The sequence below is a fragment of the Calonectris borealis genome, chromosome 2 (assembly GCF_964195595.1).
Source record: "Calonectris borealis chromosome 2, bCalBor7.hap1.2, whole genome shotgun sequence".
Classification (NCBI taxonomy): domain Eukaryota; kingdom Metazoa; phylum Chordata; class Aves; order Procellariiformes; family Procellariidae; genus Calonectris; species Calonectris borealis.
In genome coordinates, this window is record NC_134313.1 from 44,306,566 (window position 1) to 44,326,403 (window position 19,838).

Sequence of the window (19,838 nt, forward strand, 5' to 3'; positions counted from 1 at the left end):
AAGTTTTTATACGTAGTTAAACATTTAGCAATTTTGAATTCTGAAAATTATTATCAGTACTTACAGTTTTTCCCAATCATTCATAAATAAATTGGGGAAATAGAGCTTTTTAACAAGCTCTAGATTTACTATTTTCAGCATTATACTTCCTGCATATATTACATCCAACATCCAATGTTATTTTGAATCTGACAGATCAAAACCCTAAAATAATACAATTTTTTTCAGTAAATGAATACAAGGCTACTAATTGTTTAAAATTATGCAAACCCACACAAAACCAGAGATTTAAAAGGTCTTCAGTGTTTTATTTGTTCAAGTTTCAACTTTAAATGGGATGAAATATTTAGGAAAATCTCCTTAGAGAACAGTGTGCAAAAGTTCACATGGAATATTTTATTCTTTTTTCTAGGCCGCTTCCGTCTTTTTCTATTAATTTCTGTTTAAGCAGAACACTCTTTGTAGTATAGCCTCTAGCAATAAACCTCTTAACTGTCACTAAAAGCTTCAATATATGATCTTTACTATCCTCACCAATCCTCTTTATTCTAATGAGCTGGATAGATGGGAAGCCTGTTCTTAAATAGCTAGTGATCAAGTCATCTGTATGCAATTGGTTGTTCCTCTCCATATTCCTGGGGGGTTGGGAGAAATCACTTTATGATCTCTCTGGCATCATACAATTCACATGTGTTACTAACAGCACAGAAACATGCAAGTCTTAGTATATATTTCTGTGGAATATTACCTGCTGTGCTATAAATTTCTCATCAACATCAATAAAGCACTAGTGCAATTGAAATTCTTGGATGTCTCTTTGCTGGCTAATTGTAACACATTTTAAAAATCTCTCTCTGTTTTGTAGGGGGTCTTTGCAATTCTTTCATTCTTAAAAAATTTACTACGTTTCTAGGTCATACATTTCTTTGTGAATAGGAAGACTCAAGTAATATCACACAGTAGATGATATTTTGTACACATTTTCAGCTGACGTAGCATTAATTTGAAAAGATAATAAATAATCAAGAGCTAAAACTGGAACATCATCTAACATGAAAGAAGCCAAATCCTATGTTTGGTGTCAGCAGTTACAGCATCTGTCATAATCCTGATACCAATGATTTCTGTTTTCTCAGCTTTCTTTTGTGATAAATGCATGTACAAAACCATCATATTCCTTAATATCGAATTCTTGTGGAAATCCTCACACAGTATTTTAGGCCCAAAAGAGATATACTGGTATTCCAGTGACAGATCCTGACCCCAGTAACAAAAAAGACTTAGCTTACCTGGCAAAGGCTCCTGATCTGCATAGAGAGCTGGCAGTTCCACACATTTGTCTTCATTAGGGTTGAACCAGCAGTCAAAAGCTAAATCCATCTCTTCCTTTGTGCCTGTGTGCTTCATATGCAGCAAATTTAAATGCCATGGCTGTTTTAGCTCGCTATGTGGGCCAGTTACCTGAACTTTGTGTATCGAGCCAATATCTGCCAGTTCATCCTATGTGAGGAAAAGAGAAGATGAATGGATCTTATTCTAATTGTGCCAGATCAAACGTAGTTGACAGCTGTATGCAACAGTTGAACAAACTTCAGTAGTTAAAGAATTGAGGCAGATTTATAACTGCTACTATTTTCCCCTTTTTAATCAATACAAAATTGATTTACTAACGTGAATGAGGAGATGGAATGCTTGAGGTTTGATACCAGGGAACAAGTGATGGCAGTCATGCTGAAATTTGTACACAGAACGGGGCACAGCGTTCATATGTATTACACTGATTCAGTAGACTATTTGCAGGCACAGAAGCTTTAGCCAATTCTAAAAATTTTGAACACTGTTAGAAATATTTCTTACAACTTGTAATATAAAAATGGTGCAATTAACTATAAATTTGAAGGAGAGTTAATCCAATTTTGAGAAAACATCCAAGAGATCCTCGATCTTCACCCTACATCATGTTTTCATATAGAAACTATCCATTAAAATCTTCCTCTTCTTGCATTCATGCTTGAGAAAAAATCTTCTAGTTCTACTGGGGATAGTACAGCATCTCTATGACATACCATTGCTTGAGTAAGTTAAAGTAGAGGAGGCCTTAGATAATTATAATTATTGGTTTTAAACCAATAATTTTCCCTGTAAGGAAAAAGAAGGGAGAAAACAGAAGTTGTCTTTTCCTCCTCTTATTCTCTACTTCTCATATTCTTTCCCCTGCTCTCTCATTTCAAATACTGCCCAGCTAGTAGAAAAGCATGTGACCTGACTTCAGCCTTTCCTCTGACAGGGCACTTCCAGTTTCATACCATTTCTTTATATTTACCAGAAGTTCTTGGAAATAACTTAGGAAAACCTTCTGGGTACTCCTCATTTTGGGTCATGTTCATGGCCTAGGCTAGTCTGCTTAATTCCTCTTTCATTAAAGAAAAGAGGAACATCAAAAACTAGCCAATTATTTCTTTAGCTCAATCATTAAGTTCAATTTACCTGACTGGTAGGAAGAAGAACCGGGAAACAGTTTCTTCATTCACAACTCCAAGGCTGCTTTTTTGATGAACCCCAGAATGAAAAATAACATATTTTCATGCAACCTTTGGGCTTTTTGCCAGGGCCTTCTCCTCCCCCTTTTTCTTTTCCTGATTTTCTCTTGCTACCTGCTTCCGTGGTTCCAGCAGTCAATCCTGAAGGAACATCTTTCAGGATGTGGCTTCATGGGCATATTTCTCTAATGTAAAGCTGGCTTGTAAAGTTTCCACTTCCCTGTCTGCCCATTTCCTCCCATTCCCTCAGTCCTGCCTTATATTTGTTTCTGCAGTTGCAGGATGAACCGATCAAGGTTAAAATGAAGGGTGAGGAACCAATCAGTTTTCTTACAGGGATCAACCGTTTACTCAAAACCCACAAAGGACAACAGAAGGATGGAACAAGCAGTACAAGAACAGGACAAGTAGTATCACACTTCCCTTGAATATTGTCCTATCTTCCAGCACTTTGTGGCTCAGGGATCTCCTGAGCTAGAGGAGGTGTCTGCAGTGTTTACCTTCAGGTCAGTTCCAAATTCTACTGAACTGGTCTTTCATGGAGAGCAAAACCAGAAAAGCATGAGAGTAACACAGCGTTGGCACTGGGAAGGAATTATAGCTACAAAGGGAAGTAAGAGCATTGGGAAAAGAAGCAATGAAAGTGGACCTCAGACGCTTGTTAATATTTCAGTTAATGAGTAAGAGGAGGAAGTGAAGACAAATGATGGAAGGGCAGAAGTAGTGAATAAGGGAGAAATTTTGCGGGTAAAAAGGACCTGATCAAGAGAAAAAAGAAAGTTATAATGACAGGCAAAAAAAGAGAGAAACCATGCAAGAAAAGGCAGTTAGCCAAGAGAAATGTGGTGCCAGGGATGAATAAATTACATGAAAGAGAAAAATGAACTTTCTGTAAGTTTTATCTCATTTATGATTCTTCCTTCTCCATCATCAGCCCCGAAAGCTCTATAGTATCCCATGGCATATCGTATGTTTACATGTTACTTACTTTTGTCACATCAACAAAACCTGTAAATCAGTACCTGCAATGTGGTATATACTGTGATACGCACCACGGGACCAACTCTTAAGCATTCTCAGTATAAGACACTGGGAGAATTCAAAAACCATTGTTCAAGTGACAGCGTTACTACCTACAAACACAAATGATGACCTGTGCCAAACTACACAGAGGACTTAAAAATCAATTTGGTAGTTTAGTTTAAAGAAACAATTTATCTCAGAATTAAGTAGGTTATCAGCTACATGATTTTTAGGCTTTTCTTTCAATAGAGAAAGGTTGAAGTACTTTGATCTGAATTGCTTTTCCTGTAACTTGAAGTGGCAACTTTTTGCAACTCAGGTTGCCGTAGAAGATAAAAGAAAGGCATATTGGATCCTCTTCGTTGCTCAAGTCAGATCCAGTGATGTCCATTATCCAGAGACCTGATGACTTCATGTTGATTTCACGCAATTTAGGACTAGAAATCAATCTTCTACCTTTAAAAATGATCAAAGAGAAAGAGAAAAGATGACAGCATGAGAGAATGGCATAATATAACAGGGTCGTAGCCTTTACGGTACACTAACAAAGCTCCATTTGCAGGTTATGTTGTATCTATAGCAACAGTTCACGAAGAATAACACATCAATACCTTTATAATACTTTTTGCCAAGAATTTAACAGCTTAATGTTTTTTCTGTGCTTAAAATTTAGTTTCAGAGGTATTTTCTTGATGCCAAGGTATTTTCCTTGTCATGTTTAGAAGTAATTACTAAGAGAACATTCAGTCACCTTTTAGAGGTCTAATTAATTGTTCTTAAAAAAGCAACCAATGTTACTAAAACCACTTTATCATTTAGAAGCACCAGCCATCTGTGGCAAGTAGGCACCTCATGCAAAATGAATAATACCAATGAACTCCACTTGTAACTAGATCTTACCTAGCAATATAACATGTGCTGTAATAGTGCAAGACTGACAAGTAACCCTATAATAAACACACAAAACACACACAAAAAAAATTTGCCAGGTCCGCAGAAGATCAATATTACTATCTCCCTCTCTTTTTCTTCATTAATTACTGTTATCCTTCATTTTCATTCTGTTTTAACCATTCTATAGGAAATGAAAATGATTTAATGGAAAGGAACAGTTGTGCTTTCTACAACTCAGAAAAAACACGCAACTGAATACCTGTATATCTGTTATGGGCACCTTGTGTTTTTAAGCTGTCTTACTCCCTCTGGGCAAACTTTTGTAGCTCATTTACTTTACGCAGAATTGTTTTTACAGGATTAAGGGAAGGAATCTTTTCTACTAGTTCTAAATGACCAAAGGTCCTGCTGTAAGTGTTCTTTTGCCAAATACGTCCAGGTTTAGATTTACACAACTTGTGGCATCCTAAGCTTGAAATGAGCAGAAACTGAGCATACCACAACAGTTGCTTTGTGCTGTGGAATAATACCACAGGTAAAGACTAGGCTTATTTCAGTAAAGTAATTTTTCTCTGGATTTCAAATGAGATCCTAAGCTACCTGAAAGTAGTGCATAAAACTTAAGCTATTTATCCCCATGAGGCACACATCCCAAACTGCTTTAAATCTTTCATTGCAATGTGCTAAATTTAATTCAGAAGGTGACTGTTTCGTACACAATACATTGACAAGATAGGATTTTATTAACTTTGACCTTACCAGATGTGGTTTTGCTATAATAGTAAGATCAAACCAAAAATTCACATTTTCAATAAAAGAAAGATACTATGGAGATCTGAAAGAGCTGTAGCCAAATTTTAAAAAAAATATATATATATATATTAACAGGCAGGCCAGTTTTGCAGAAGAGCTTACCAACTGTCACAATCTCACAAACAGTCTCACATAACCCCAGATGAGTATCAAGCCAGTTCCACCATGGGAAGACCCATTCTTTGTCTGAGTCTTGTGATTCCTTGACTGTTACCATCTTGAGATACATCCCAGCCCCATAGCCTTCTCTATCGTGTCCTATGACCACTTTTTGCAAATGACTCAGAGAAACAGCTTCCACCAAAAATGAATCCACCTGCAAAAAAGGGAAATAAAACAGAGTTTGGAACCGAATATGATTGAACTTCAGGGGAAATGTAGTCCTGGATTCAGCTGAGGATTTAAAATTTGCATCTGTTTTTTTGTAATATTTAACATAACATCTCCCCTCTGAATCTAAGAAAACACATACTGATTATACCTAACATCGAAACCCACATTCATCATTAACGATGCATTGTAACTTCATTTGATCTTTGGACAGTATGGATCATTTCATATTACAATAAAATACATATACCTCAACCTTCTGACAGTCAAACAGTTAAGACAAGGTTTTGGTTCTAATCAATTTTTGATCTTTCAGGGTACTTCTGGTTTCTAAAATTTATCATACAAACCTAGATATATAGTAATAATCTTAACGAAAAGCTAGAAATCTAAAAAGAGTGTGTTCACTCCAAGATAGCTTCTAAATCCTTCTCCAATAGTCAGAAAAGCCTGTCTTTTTGTTTTTCTTACAAAATGAAAATAATTGTGGAAACAACAAATGGAGAAAAGAGTAAGCAATAGAAGGGAGGAAGTTAAGATGAAGGTGGAGAACAATTTGAGCAAAAGACGAGAAATGAGAAGGGAAGTAGAATGGAGAAGATAGAGTAAGAAAAAAGAGAAGTAAACACAGACATCAGTGGATGAGAACAGGGACAACAAAAACAGCAAGATAAGGAAAAATGTGAAATGCAAAGAAAGAAATTATATGCCCCACTAAATTCTTGCTTGTTTTGTAAAAAAGCCAGGTGTTCTGTATATGGCCCAGCCTAGGACTAGATGGACCTGATGGTAGCTTATAAAGGTCAACAAGGTTATGAACAGCAATTAAACAGCAATTTTTAGGATTATAATTAACACCATCATCCCAATAAAACATTAATTCAAGAATAGGAACTTACTAAACCAGATGTCAGGACAATTAAAAAAGAAGATATTGGCAAACTGATCTCCAAAAAATGTAGTACTTGCCAAAGCCCTATGTGTTGTCCCTGCTACTTTTTAAATAAAAATATTGGAGGACTAGATTTTCTGCTACTAATATTAAAAGTACTTTCCTATGACAAAAATATTGATTTTTTTTCTAACAATAATCAGGACCCAACAGCCAGATTCTAAGCAGAAATCATTAACTTTTTAAATTAAGACATTTTAGGAAAAAGATCTGTGCATGAAGGTAAATTAAAATAATTATTGTAGAGTGCTATCTTCTGTATATAAGCATAGCCCTGAGATATAAGCAGAAATGAAATTTAAAAATTCTCTCAGTTTGTTACTGATTCCACTTGTACCCTACCAAGTGCTGTGGTAATTGTCTAATGGAATAATTTCACAGAAATCTAAGACTCTCCTTGACAATGTACATCTTGATAGTGAGCTTTTTCAAACTTCAGTGTTCAGTGAGTGAACCTCTCATATGAAAACCTAATACACAAGAGAAGAATTTTATCGTTATTGGTCATCTAGAGACACTGATATTGTGTGCATTCTCTTCTCTAAGTGGAATTCTTGTCTCTTATCTAAACTTACTGACTAGACATGAGTTAGTGTTTCATGTGGGATTGTGGTTACAGAAACATCATTGATTGCAAAAGTCCCACAGCAATTTCTGTAACTTATTTTGAATCACTAATTTTTAATTCTTTGCTACCTGTGCTGTCCTATATTTGAAACGGAAGAAGTAAGAAGCATGATCACAGACGTCCTCCTCAGTAATCTGCTTTCTGGGTGCTCACGTCAAGCCCTTATTATCATGCAGGGATGTTTTTGTACAGGAAGGAAATAACACTGGCATTGGTCTACTGTGAATATCTGGAAGATAAATTCTGTTTCCAAATTCTTGCCCATCTGTAGCAAGATGTATTCTGAGCAGGCATTAAGTGACACAGTGCAGTACTAACCCCTGCACATGTAAGACAGCATTTTTTGTGCTATTACCTTATTCCTTTGAAATTTTCTTCCTTTTGCTAAAGATGTATGAAGTTTCCTCACACCTGTGTCCCCTCTTGTGCCATAGAGAGTGACATAAACATTTGCAAAAGTTTCTGCTCCCCAGCGGTCGCCAGTATGTACAGAGACAACATATTTATAGACTGTACAAAAAGATAAAAAAAGTTTAAATCAACCTGATTAAGTACAAGGTGTACCTAAAAGAAAACAGCAACACAGAGTATTTAGTAAGTCTACTGCTTGTTTTTATTTCTGCAGCTACCAAAAAATCTTCTACACAGTGATTGAAATAGTCAGGTTACTCTTTATGAATCTGATCTCTTCATGCTAAGCTCCGTGAAGACTTTCTATTAATTTCCTTAGAAATTCGAAGGAAGTTGGACTTGGACAATTTAGACTTATGCGGCTTAGAGCTACTAATATCTAGACAAATTCTGCCCAATTCTATGCAAGATCTGGAAAATAAGAACTCTTGAGTTTTTTCAGGGACTGTTAGAAACTGAATTATCTTTGCAGTAGATAGTAACTATCACAAGTCAAAGAATAAGACACTATGTAAAGTTTATGCAAATTAGAATAGCAGACACATGTAGCATAGCATCTGGATGCATGACATGACATATAAGAATAAAAATTTACAAAATGCACTTATTAATTTAAGGTGCATGACAGGAACTATAAACATTTTGCCTCTATAGTGCTCCTGTATAAATGCATTTCTACACAGTCAGATTGGATTTTCTTCTGAGAAAGATCGTTACATTGCATATGTATTCATACTCATACAAAAAGAATAACCAAAATTTTTCAAATGTCATTTTTAATGTACAGTCCTGCTGAGTTAACATTTAACTAATGTAATGTTGTAGTTTCTTTTAAGGTTAATAGGTTTGAGGTATTCAGGGACCAGAACTTTTGGAACTTCAGTTTAGAAAAGCAGTCATGTCTCTAATTACTTTTATCTTATATGTAACTGCCAACTTTTCTGAACAAATGTGGTACTTCTATAGGTCTTCACATTCCAAGTGCATCTCTGAATATATTCTGAAAATCTCAGCATGTCAAAAAATAGTCCTTCGGGAAAAACAAATAAAAACCTTTTTTTATTACTTCTTGTGTTAGTAACTAAAGTTATTTTAAGCTAAGTAATTCAACAGTAAGCCTACTACAAATCCTTTCCATGGCTTTGAAAAAGTGCTTTATCTTTAAAAAGTATAATTATATTGTTCAGTTTTGCCCACTTAAAATCATACCAAACATTTAGCAACTGTGAAACCCAATATGTGACTTAACTGGAAAATTAAAATTTCTTAAGTGGTCAGCATTTTCACAGTGCATATATGAAGACAGTTGCAATAGAGCCACTGAAGATATCAAATTCAGAAAAGTGTTGTATTATATCTGTGGCATTGATTTCTTTTAAAGAGGTTAGTTTACATTGTTTATATCTTCTCACTGTTTTTACCTGGTAAAGTTTTCTGGTCCTCATTGACTGCAGGGAATTCTTTCACCAGCTCCTTGTCTTCTCTGTTAAGAGAGAGCCAGCACGCACAGTCAAAGTTCAGTTCTTGTTTTGTATGTAGCTCTTCTAAGTGAAAAGACTTCAAATGCCAACCCTCAAAGCCTGGCACATCATCACAGCTGACCCGAATCTTGTATACATCTCCCAGATCTCCAGTCTCAACCTGCAACAAATATCATGAGGAACAGCGTACTGTCAGGGCCGGTTCACTTACAGAGATTTTCCCAAACAGTGTAGAATTCCTAAACTTAACATTAACCAATGGAAAAGCTGAATGGGAGGCTGGGGTAAGTGTGATGAGGGAATCAATCCTTCTCTTTTTCATGGCACAATCATGGGTGAAATTGTCTCCCTTAATTTCCTCTGTTCCCTTATTAATATAGTGAGCATGATACTCTACCATTAGGGTGAGTCAAGGTTAAAATTAGAAACATCTGTGCACTTAAGCTCTTTAGACAAAAGGTAACATGTAAACCTTTGACCCTACTGGATAAGGGGATCATTAACTTACAATTAAAGATTCTGATACAAGAAGTCAAGTGAGGTATTAAAATTAATGATAATTACCATGAGCCTAGAAAGTTTTAAATAAATTCCCATTTGCAAAATGATTGGATTTAGAACATGAAATTACTTTATAACCAGTTCTTTGGAAAAGAAAAGAGATATTTCTGCATAAAAGTAAATCATGAATGTTACAGAAATAACTCTGTAGAACAACACAGCCCTGTTCCCATACTACATATGGGAAATGCGATATCTGGTTGCTGATTGTGGGTTTCTGTGAGATCTGGTTAAACCATCTAACCTAGGGCTGTGGGAACTGGGATGATCAAACTGCATCAAGTGCTAATGATCTGTATGACATTAACCACTGCACGATAAGTCTTCTGAACACCAGGAAGTGGAGTGCTCCAGCCTTTCACTGGGCAACTGCAAGAAAGACAGGGTGGGAAGTGATTTTTGAGTGAAACAAGACAGAACTATTATTTTTAAAAGGTAACAATTATTTTTAAGAAGAATCAAAACAGAAGATGTTGCCAGTGGCCTTATTCTTCTCTCATATTGCCTTTTTTTTTCCCCAGACCAGTCACAACATAAGCTTTGGTGACTGCTGCCAAGAAATAATTCATTTGCGCATCCAGTAGCACCACAGTGAGAAACTGAAGTTAGTCTTACACAATTATGCTCTGGGACCAGCAGACTGGCTCCTAAGACAGAGTACAGAGCTCCTAGTAGATTAATTTATTCTGCTTCTCAACAGAGCTATGCACTTGACAGCCCTTCACTGCTGACCTAGCTTGCTAAAAGCTAGTTCATGTGCCTTTGCACAGTGGACACATACATGTAGGGAAGTATCAGCTACTTTATTCTTATTCTTATTCTTATTTATTCTTATTCTTATTCTGGAAGAACCATATAAAAAGTGTGGTTTTGTCATTTTGGGAGGGAGTTGGCCATCCTCATTAATAAATGTTATGCAGACAAGAAAAAGTAAAATATCAAAGTATGAAGAGGAACAGTTAATTGAAAATAAAGTAACCTGCCAAAATCATTTTACAGGAGCTTGAACTGTTGATGATGTAGAACTTATGAAAAGAGGCCTATGGTAGGAAGGAATTGCACTTGATGACTTAAAAGATACCTTCCTGTCTGAATTTCTTAAGGTAAGTCTTATAAGTGGTTGCCATGTCACTCCTACAAAATTTCAAGATTCAGCACATTGTTCTTTAAGGACCAGGGAAGAAATCCTTCCCACTGTCTAGATAACAGCCCCGAGGCTGCAGGGAATCTCTCAGCTCCTGAACTGGAACTCCACAGTACTCACAACAGCCAAACACCTGTAGCTTTACACTGAAGACGAGGGCACCAGACTTGTTCTCTCTCTAAACCTAGCCTGCCCTGCCTGTCTGTGTGCCATCACGCACACAGAACTTAAGGCTGTCCCAGACTACCATGCACATGTGAGGGGGGTTATGCCTCTTGGATGTACCACATCCTCACAGGTTCCTGGCTTGGTCTCCACTGTTGCGCCATGAAAAGGGAAATACATGCCAAGAGTTTTTCATTCATGCTGTGTGTGCTGCAAAGGATATAATTAGTATGGTGGACTGTGGTGTAATTCTCCTAAAATATGCATTCACCTCTTACTAAACTTAATGGGAATTATTTGGGTTCATTGAGAGGAGAGTGCACAGGTTCTTCACCCATCTAAACTACGGTTCCTTCACAGGCAACAAAATCGTTGCTGCTTCTCTTTCAGAAGCAGATTACTTATAAAATTACTGCCTGCAGATTTTCCTTTCTTGTAGATGAATCTCATGACTATATCACGCAGCTACTCTAAATGCCATGCACAACTTATTTCATAAAGCTCTCTGGTTTGGAGTTGCAACATTACAGAACTTCATTGTTTTTATATGATAGGGCAAGCTGTACCTTACATTTTACTTTGTCTTCTGCTACCCAAATTTCCAATTCTCTGGGCTTCTAAATTGTCATAAAGACGTGTTATAATCCTTGTAGGAAATTTACAGATGAGATATTGTCGTGGTTTAACCCCAGCCAGCAAAAATAAACGCCACGCAGCCGCTCGATCACCCCCACCCCCGGTGGGATGGGGGAGAGAATTGGGAGGGCACAAGTAGGAAAGCTCCCGGGTTGAGATAAAAACAGTTTAATAATTGAAATAAAACTAAGTAGAACAGTAATAATAACAGTGAGAACAACAACAATAACAGAATACACAAAGCAGGCAATGCACAACAGAACCGCTCACCGACCGCCGACCGCGTGTCACGAACGGGGGGCGAGCACCCCCCCCCCCTCCCCTCCCCCCCCCACCACCTGGTTTTTATACTGAGCATGATGTCACATGGTATAGAATACCCCATTGGCCAGCTGGGTCCACCACCCCGGCTGTGCTCCCCCCTCCCGGTGCAAGCATCACCCAGCAACAGCCAAAGCATCAATGGGCCATCAACGCTCCTTTCACACCGAACCCAAAACACAGCACACCCCCCCAAGCTACTGGGAAGAAAGTTAACCCTGTCCCAGCTGGAACCAGGACAGATATATAGGAAAATAATTTCAGAATACAGGACAGGCTATTTAAAAGCCACTATATTCCCTTTTATTCCTAAAAGCACAATTTCAATTAAGTCCATGACTGCCTTTGAAAGAGCAAACACTAGTAATCATACTGCCTATGATCCGTGGAATTAAACAACACCAACTATTTTCAGTTGAGTGTATTTCCCTCCTTTTCATGGGTTTGGTTTTTTTTCTTCACAGTTCTGGCCATTATTAGCTTTTCTGTTCAGCTCCATCATTGTAACAGAGCATTGCCATTACATCATTCTTGTAATCCTTTTCTGAGCAATTTAATATGATCGGTTTCCCTTTGGAATATGATATCCTATCTTTGATCCCATAATTGGTTTTTCCCTCCATCGATGCCTATTAATTGATGTAACATGACCTTCAAAGCAGAGACAGACAAATAATCCATCACAAAGTATATATCCAGTTAATATCCTGGTTTTTAAGTTTGCAGAATGTTTGCAAGTAGACACTTTACCTTGTTTTTTATTCATGATTATAATTTCCTAATTAATTTTTCAACATTTATTTCTTCTGAACAGTTTGATGTAATATTCAGTACTTGAAATCTGAGATCAGTTGGATGTGATTTGTCATATTCTAAACAACACAGTATTTTTCCCATTACATGATTGAAGGAGCATAGCTCTTATAATCAAGAGGATGCTCTAGCAAAGCCACTGGGGTTTTGAAGCTCTCAGAGACAGGCAACTGATGAAGATGATTAGAGCATTTCACAATATTTTAAATCTTTTTCCTTTTGACTCAAACAGGGCTTCTCCAAAGACGGCATGCCTAACATAATTAAAGCTTTATAAAATTTACTGTTTAGGTACACATTTAAATTAAATTCTTTATCACTTCCCTGTTAAAAAAAAAAAAAAAGATACATAAATGATGCTAGTTAAAAGGGTGTGGCCAAAGCATCCTAAAATTCAGCTGAACAGCTTTCTGGCAGGAACTCCAGAAATCCTGCTACTTGTTGTTTCCAGCATCATCTCATACTGTGGAAAACATATGGAGTATTGCATTATGTGATTTAAAATTTTCTGTCGCCCTCATAGTCCTTAACACCAAATACATTCCCTATGTGTTGCATATTTACGAACAGTCCTACTTGCAGAGCTCTGTTGCTCATTTCATACTACCTGTGCTAGTGCTTTGGAGAGTAGTTTTAGGGATCCCAATCCCATGATATGTCAGTCTATGTATCTTTGCATTTTATGATTCTCTGGATAATAGAATCTGGACGATACACTAGGACTCTCCAAAGGCATGCTCTGACAAGCTTACTCTGTAAGTAACCAAGAAACATTGATGACTGGGAGAAAGATATATATACTTTACAAATTTACTCATTCCACGTGAGATCAACAATTGATTCCTGTCATCACAGGAATATCAAGGAAAAAAATTCTACTACTGCACTGTCAGTTTACTTTCATTTTCCCAGTTATTTTTCAATGTGTTTGTTCATTGGAGATGGCATGGTTTCTTGCCATGCTATCTCCAATGCTAGAACTCCCAGCAGATTCAATAACATTGACACATTCACCTATTTCTCAATCTATTTGTTAGAACTAAGGGTGTTCTAATTAAATTTATTCTTATTTAAGCAGCTCACCCACTGTACTACAGATGCGTGAGACCATCGAAACCCAACAACTGTACCTGATAGCATGCTGCTATTTTATGTCTTTTAACAATTTATTCTTTACGCTTGCTACGTGCAATTAAACTACACCTGTTCTTTCATAGGAGTTGGTTAGAAATATTTTGGATCAAATAATCATTCTGAATACGATACACATCTGTGCATATATTTGTGTGAGAGCACCTGGAAAATCAGGGATTCACATGCCTTCCTGTCCTCAGCGTGCAATAAATGTATCTCTGAGATCAAAATTAAGCTTACTGTTTCAAAACAATGTGAGCTGCTTGTAGCACATAACCTGTTGTTCTTTTTACTGCATTATATTACTAAGGACATTTGTCTAGAACCAGGATCTTGAGGGGGTTAAAAGTTCATTTACTCCTGCTTGTTGGAAAGCTGAATTCACAGCTTGTCCTCCTTGTGATACGCTCATGCCTCCAGCCTGCTGCTACAGTGGGAGAACATGAGCAAAGCTCCTGCATTCTTCTGCGTAGCCTCAGTAAGCACAAAGAAAGGCAGAGTAAAAAGAAACTGGGTTTATTAGCTGAACCACCTAGAAAAGGTATGAAGGTATTTATGGGATATCCGTGAAACCCCAAATGCTCCTTTATATCAGACCCGCTATTCTGATTTCCTTAGAATGCCACAAAAACTGTAAACACTGCAAGCAATGTAGCAAAGGGACAAAATTTCATGCACAGTAAACAATGCTCGAATAGTATTAACTTCTTCACACAAAGCAACAAAAAGAAGGACACAAATAGCTAAGGGGAAAATATAGGCACTAAACCAAAGCCAATCCAAAGTATGAACAAACATTTAGAAAGCCATTGGGGTGGAAGCCCAGTATGATGGATATGGTACTATGGTACCTAGGATAGTAGACTATGAGGGACAACCACAACTGACACATAACACTAATTTCTCCTGGCATGATACTCAGTTATTGAAATTAGGCAATCTTAACAAGGAGTACATGCATTTGGGAAATAAGCAACAAGTTGGATGTAGCAGAGGTCTGCTTTATGGAATGACGCTTGCCAAAATTCAGCCAGCTGGTGTGGTTGCTCCCTACATAGATTCTGTCTCTATTGACCTCTTCAGTTTATGTCGATGGCTTAGGAAGCTCCTTTTGTTGCTCGGTGTGTTTCCTGTCTGTTTTCTGATAAGCAGCTGCTTTCTCGTCTTTAACAAGTGCCATTTATCTTTTCATTTACTCTCTGTAAAGTTCCTAAATTGCTTTAGCTTGTTATTTAAATTAAAAATTCAGCCTGGATCATGTCATTATGATGAAGCTTTGACAACATTTTCTAAATGTAGTTTTGCCATTATTGCAGCCATTGAAAAGTATTTCTGATCTTTATAAAATTGCCTTGAATTACAAGCTATTTCTCTCATCTCACTGGCTAGAAGCTGCACTTCATGCCAATCAACAGAATTTACAGTGGCTTAGCCTAGAAAGCCAGGACAGAATTTGAACATTAAAAAGATGCCTCAGATGAATCCTCTCAAAGCAGCAGGATGCGTGTCAGGTGTATAGGTAGTCAGGACTGTGTAAGGGTTGATTTTAATACTGGCCATGTATTTGCTATTGCTTCAGGGTTCATCACACTTTGATGTGTGTGAATGCATTCTCCTGTGATTTATGATTATCCAGAAAAATCCTCTGCCTGCTGGCCTGAGGGACAGAACTGTTTTGGGGGAGAGTGGAGATGCTTTACAGAGACTGAAATAAAGGAAAGAAAAGCCCACTTATGTCCTCTGGGAATACTGTCCAATCCTTTGTCTTCTGCATTCTCAAATAATTGCATATTGCCTTTTGTATAAAATGCAACTCAGGAATCTTTAGAGAATTAGAAAAAATGCAAGATGAGCTGATGAATGCAATAAATTACACAAAAGGGACCATTTTTCTCCATGATACATACACTCGAAGGCACTGAAAATTCAAAGAGAACACTGCAGCTGGCTGTAGTAGAACAGGACTACCAGCAGAAGATGACCCAAGATCTAAAGTTATGTTATTCCATCTTTGTAAATAAATACGTCATTTGTACCAGCCAAACTAACATTCCATATATATCTATATATATCTATATATATCTCTTTTGGCTAGAGAGGAATGTCATGATAAGCTCGGTGTAGTACTGTATATTTATGACTTACTGTATATTTATGACTTACAATGAATTCATCTGTTGCTCTGGGTAGAAAGCACACGTATCCTGGGGTTTGTGGAGAAAGCAGAAGCTCATCACTTTTGCCCTTTGAGCCATAAATCACAAGGGTCCTTTTACACTCTTGTGGCTCTGGGGAATCTCCATTTGTCTTAACCTGCACTCTCCATTGTTGTGCTAAACAAAATTAAAATGTCACATTTTTAGTATCAATGGCAAAGAGTAATGGATGTTATTGTTATTATTACAACAAAGAATTTAAAGATTAATATGAACTTATATCACATTTTACAAAAAGAGACAAATAGACATTCCTTCTCTTGAAGACAATTATAATTTAAGTAAGACTTGGTAAACATAAGACAACGGTTGAAGTGGGTATGCAAACAGAAATTAACACAGCAGGAAAAGGAATATTTGGCTAGGTTTTTGCATTCTTTATAACAAAATAGCTTTAATTGAAGTAATTAATTTATTACATTTCCATTCTTAAAGTGTTCATATGTAACATGAAAAAGAAAACTAACATTTTGAAAGACTTGTATGTGATCCATTTGTAAGAACTGCTGGCTAATACACAACTAGTTAAATGACGAAACTTAAACCTATTTTCTCAGATTTTTCTAACCTAATTTGTCATGTTCAGTCTGCTCCTTTGTCAGCTCAGATCATTCGTTAGGGTTGAATCCAAAATTTAGGGAATTTCAAAGAAGTGTTTGCACTGACCTCAGCTCATGGCTTGGGCCTTTCAGAGATTCTTTTTGGTAGGTGACCCATACTCATAACAACATTTGAAGTCCAGAATGCAACCAAGAAGCTACAGAAAACCATTCCAGGTGTGGAAAAAATACTGTGTCTTAGATGGACAGTATAGATTGGAAAGTTACTTAACTGCTTGAATGTGAATCTTCCCCTGAATTCAAATTAATTATTTGTAGAAAAGACACTTGATCCTGCATGGGAAAATGAACTTAACAGTAGAAGGAAATCAAAAGCATATATTTAGACTGTGACCAGTACTGTGATAATATAATAATTTGCTAATGGGATTAATATAAAGAGAACTATTTTGTGATTGTATGTAAGCCTACAATGCAATGTGCTGACAAAATAAATTTTAGAATAGTTTAATTCAGAAATAAATTGGATGTGATTCTTTTTCTTACAGTACTGTGTACTTTTTTCATACCTTTCGTTTTCCTCCACCTGCCTGGAGATGAAGATTGGGTGAAAACCTGATCCGGTTTTCTTGATTTATGATTTTTCCCCTGTTTTTCGCATTGTTTTATTTAGCTAATTCTGTTTTCCCCCTTGTTACAGAAGCTTTTTCTGCATTACGTCTGACTGTTCCCTGACTCTTCTGGGCTTAGCTACAAAACAGCAGGCAAATATGCATCTCACAGTCAGTCTGCTGAGTAACACACTAGCTGAAAGGATCCTTCCATCTGAACTCTTTTTTGAGGTCATTTCCAGGAATGAGTCAGATGTAGTATGCGGAAGATCCACACTTTGTCTAATGAGGAACTTTTGTTGTTTGATATATGTGCCAGCCTTGAATTTTATCTCCTTGTGCCAGGTTGGCATGTGGTACCCTTCAGGGTGTCACACTTGGTGAAGTCAAGCATCATTTGAGCTTCTGCTGTTCCTGAGCACTCCGAGGGTTTATGAGCAGATTCAAATTTTTACAAAGACTCCCAACATAGCCCTGAACCTCTTATCCTCTCCAACCATGCCCTATTTTGAAGGCTGTCCCAGGAACACAGCAGAGGGGAAATTAAGATAATTTTGCATTACTGTGTTTCCCAGGAGAGCTTTGCTTCAGGAGAGAGCAAGCCCCAAGTTAAGAGAAAGCACGGATGGATGCATAACTGCCTGTTCCTTGCTCAAAGAGACAGCATGTTTAGAGAAGGTATTTCAGGCAAGGTGATTTATTTTAATTAATATCCATTATTGTGTTTTTAATTATTAGTTCAGAAGAAAGGCTAAGACACCGGTTGGGAGTTTTCCAGGAAATAAATCAGTGGTTAACAGATTTAAGGCCTCTTAGCTTCTGCAACTGTTTGTTCTCCTACATTTACTTTTAATGCTTTACAATTTTGTAACTAAGCTAACCCAGACTAACTGCATTTTCTTCCAGTTCAGCAAATTCATTTAACCTGCTCATGCCAGAATAAGAAAAAAATATTTTGTCTAATATTATTTTCACTTAGACAGCTACTTGGTAAGGATGACTACACCAGACAGGAGACTGATGCCAAATACCTATTGTGTTCAGTGATTTCTATACCTCTTTTCAAGATATTCTGAAGTCCTCACTAAGTTCTGAAAATCAGATAGCTAGGCTTGAGTAGGTTGTCCTCTGTGTTTCATATGCATGGCCACATTAAAAAAGAGACTTTTCCGCTGATACTACTGAACTGTATTAGATTGCTTTCACAGCGACTAGTGTGTTAGTGTATTATTGTACTTTTAGCTTATGTATAAAGCTATAGCCATTTTCTTTGAGACATCTGTATAACGACTGCTAAAATGAATGGTGGGGCGAAAACAGATTTCTGTAAAAAAAATCTCAGAATTCTTTCTTTTCTAAAATAATATAACCAAGGCTCTGATTTCACATTACAGGGATGTATCCAGAGACATGTTAGAAGCAGGGGCCCTTTTCCTTCCAGAAAGTCTTTTAACCACTAGTTTGGAACCTGAAAGATGCTTGCAGCGAAACTGTGAAAATTAAACCTGCAATGACTTCTGCACATAGCAAACTGAGCAAGGTAAAACATAAAGTCAACATTTTGTAATATAATTCAGAAAACTGAAAAAAGAAGGCTTTTCTTTTGTTTTTAAAATATGAACAATTTATATGTTTTTAGAGGATTGCCCCCATTGTTTTTAAAATACATTATTCCAGATTTTTTACTCAGGTGTTTTTTGGTCTTAAGACCTAGAATGGCATTCACACTTTGCTAGATGTAGGAGCAGGTTGCTTATTTCCCAGAGATTGTAGAAGTTTGTGTTGTCTTGAGGCAAAGCGGTCAGTCTGCTTATTTTATTTTCTTAGGAAATTCAGCCTCCACCTGGCAATACATACTGTCATTGCTTTTTAGAAGCAGGACCAATGCCTTTACAGTTTGGGAATTCTGTGATTATTCTTACCCCATTAGCAAATACTGGCAAGGTAGAGAATAATTTAAAAGCAAAGGAAGTCATGGGAGAATTTACTGCATATTTTGTTTTTTCTTATGAATTTTCTATATGCCCTAATACCAACAACCTTGCACAACACAAGAAAAGCCAACCTAGAAATATCTATTAACTAAATTACATTCATCAATGTTGAACTGTATTTTATGCACCGCCCACAAAACCCCACAATGCCATAGAGCACCCTACAGGAACCACATTACAGGAACCCAGCTTCTTTTAACTGACTGCAGTGTGGACAACATTGGAATATACTATGTCTTGTCTCCTTGCTTTGAGAGAAAATCTTTTACTATGTGCTATTACGATACTCCACCTATTTTGAGGCAGAAAAGGAAAAGAGAAAATGGAAGGAGGAAGTAGTAAAACTTCCCCGCATTGTAGGAAACATTTAGAGAGTGATGTAAAGTCCTATTTTCCCTCAAAAGAACAACATCATTGGAGAACTGAGAGCAGCTATCCACCTTCCTTACCAAGGCAGTCCCTTTTGTCTTTTTCTCTTGCATCAAACATACAAGGTGGAATCAAGAGAATACAAATAAATCTGTTCCTATGCTTGATTTGCCAGAGCCTCTCCGTAATCTACAGATGTGCAAAGGTTGCTGGGAAAACTTGATATGGGCATACTGCATTTA

The 19,838-nt window shown here is 37.0% G+C and overlaps 1 protein-coding gene across 1 annotated transcript in view; it reads right to left on the reverse strand.

The window, feature by feature from the left end:
• Positions 1 to 19,838, reverse strand: part of RP1 (RP1 axonemal microtubule associated) — a 185,603-nt gene that overhangs the window by 62,155 nt on the left and 103,610 nt on the right. The window contains exons 30-35 of the mRNA XM_075141847.1: positions 16,010 to 16,179; positions 9,013 to 9,232; positions 7,536 to 7,690; positions 5,373 to 5,586; positions 3,829 to 4,019; positions 1,290 to 1,500 (exon numbers count right to left, since the gene is read on the reverse strand). Coding sequence (XP_074997948.1) covers positions 1,290 to 1,500; positions 3,829 to 4,019; positions 5,373 to 5,586; positions 7,536 to 7,690; positions 9,013 to 9,232; positions 16,010 to 16,179 — 1,161 coding nt within the window. The remainder of the gene's footprint in view (positions 1 to 1,289; positions 1,501 to 3,828; positions 4,020 to 5,372; positions 5,587 to 7,535; positions 7,691 to 9,012; positions 9,233 to 16,009; positions 16,180 to 19,838) is intronic.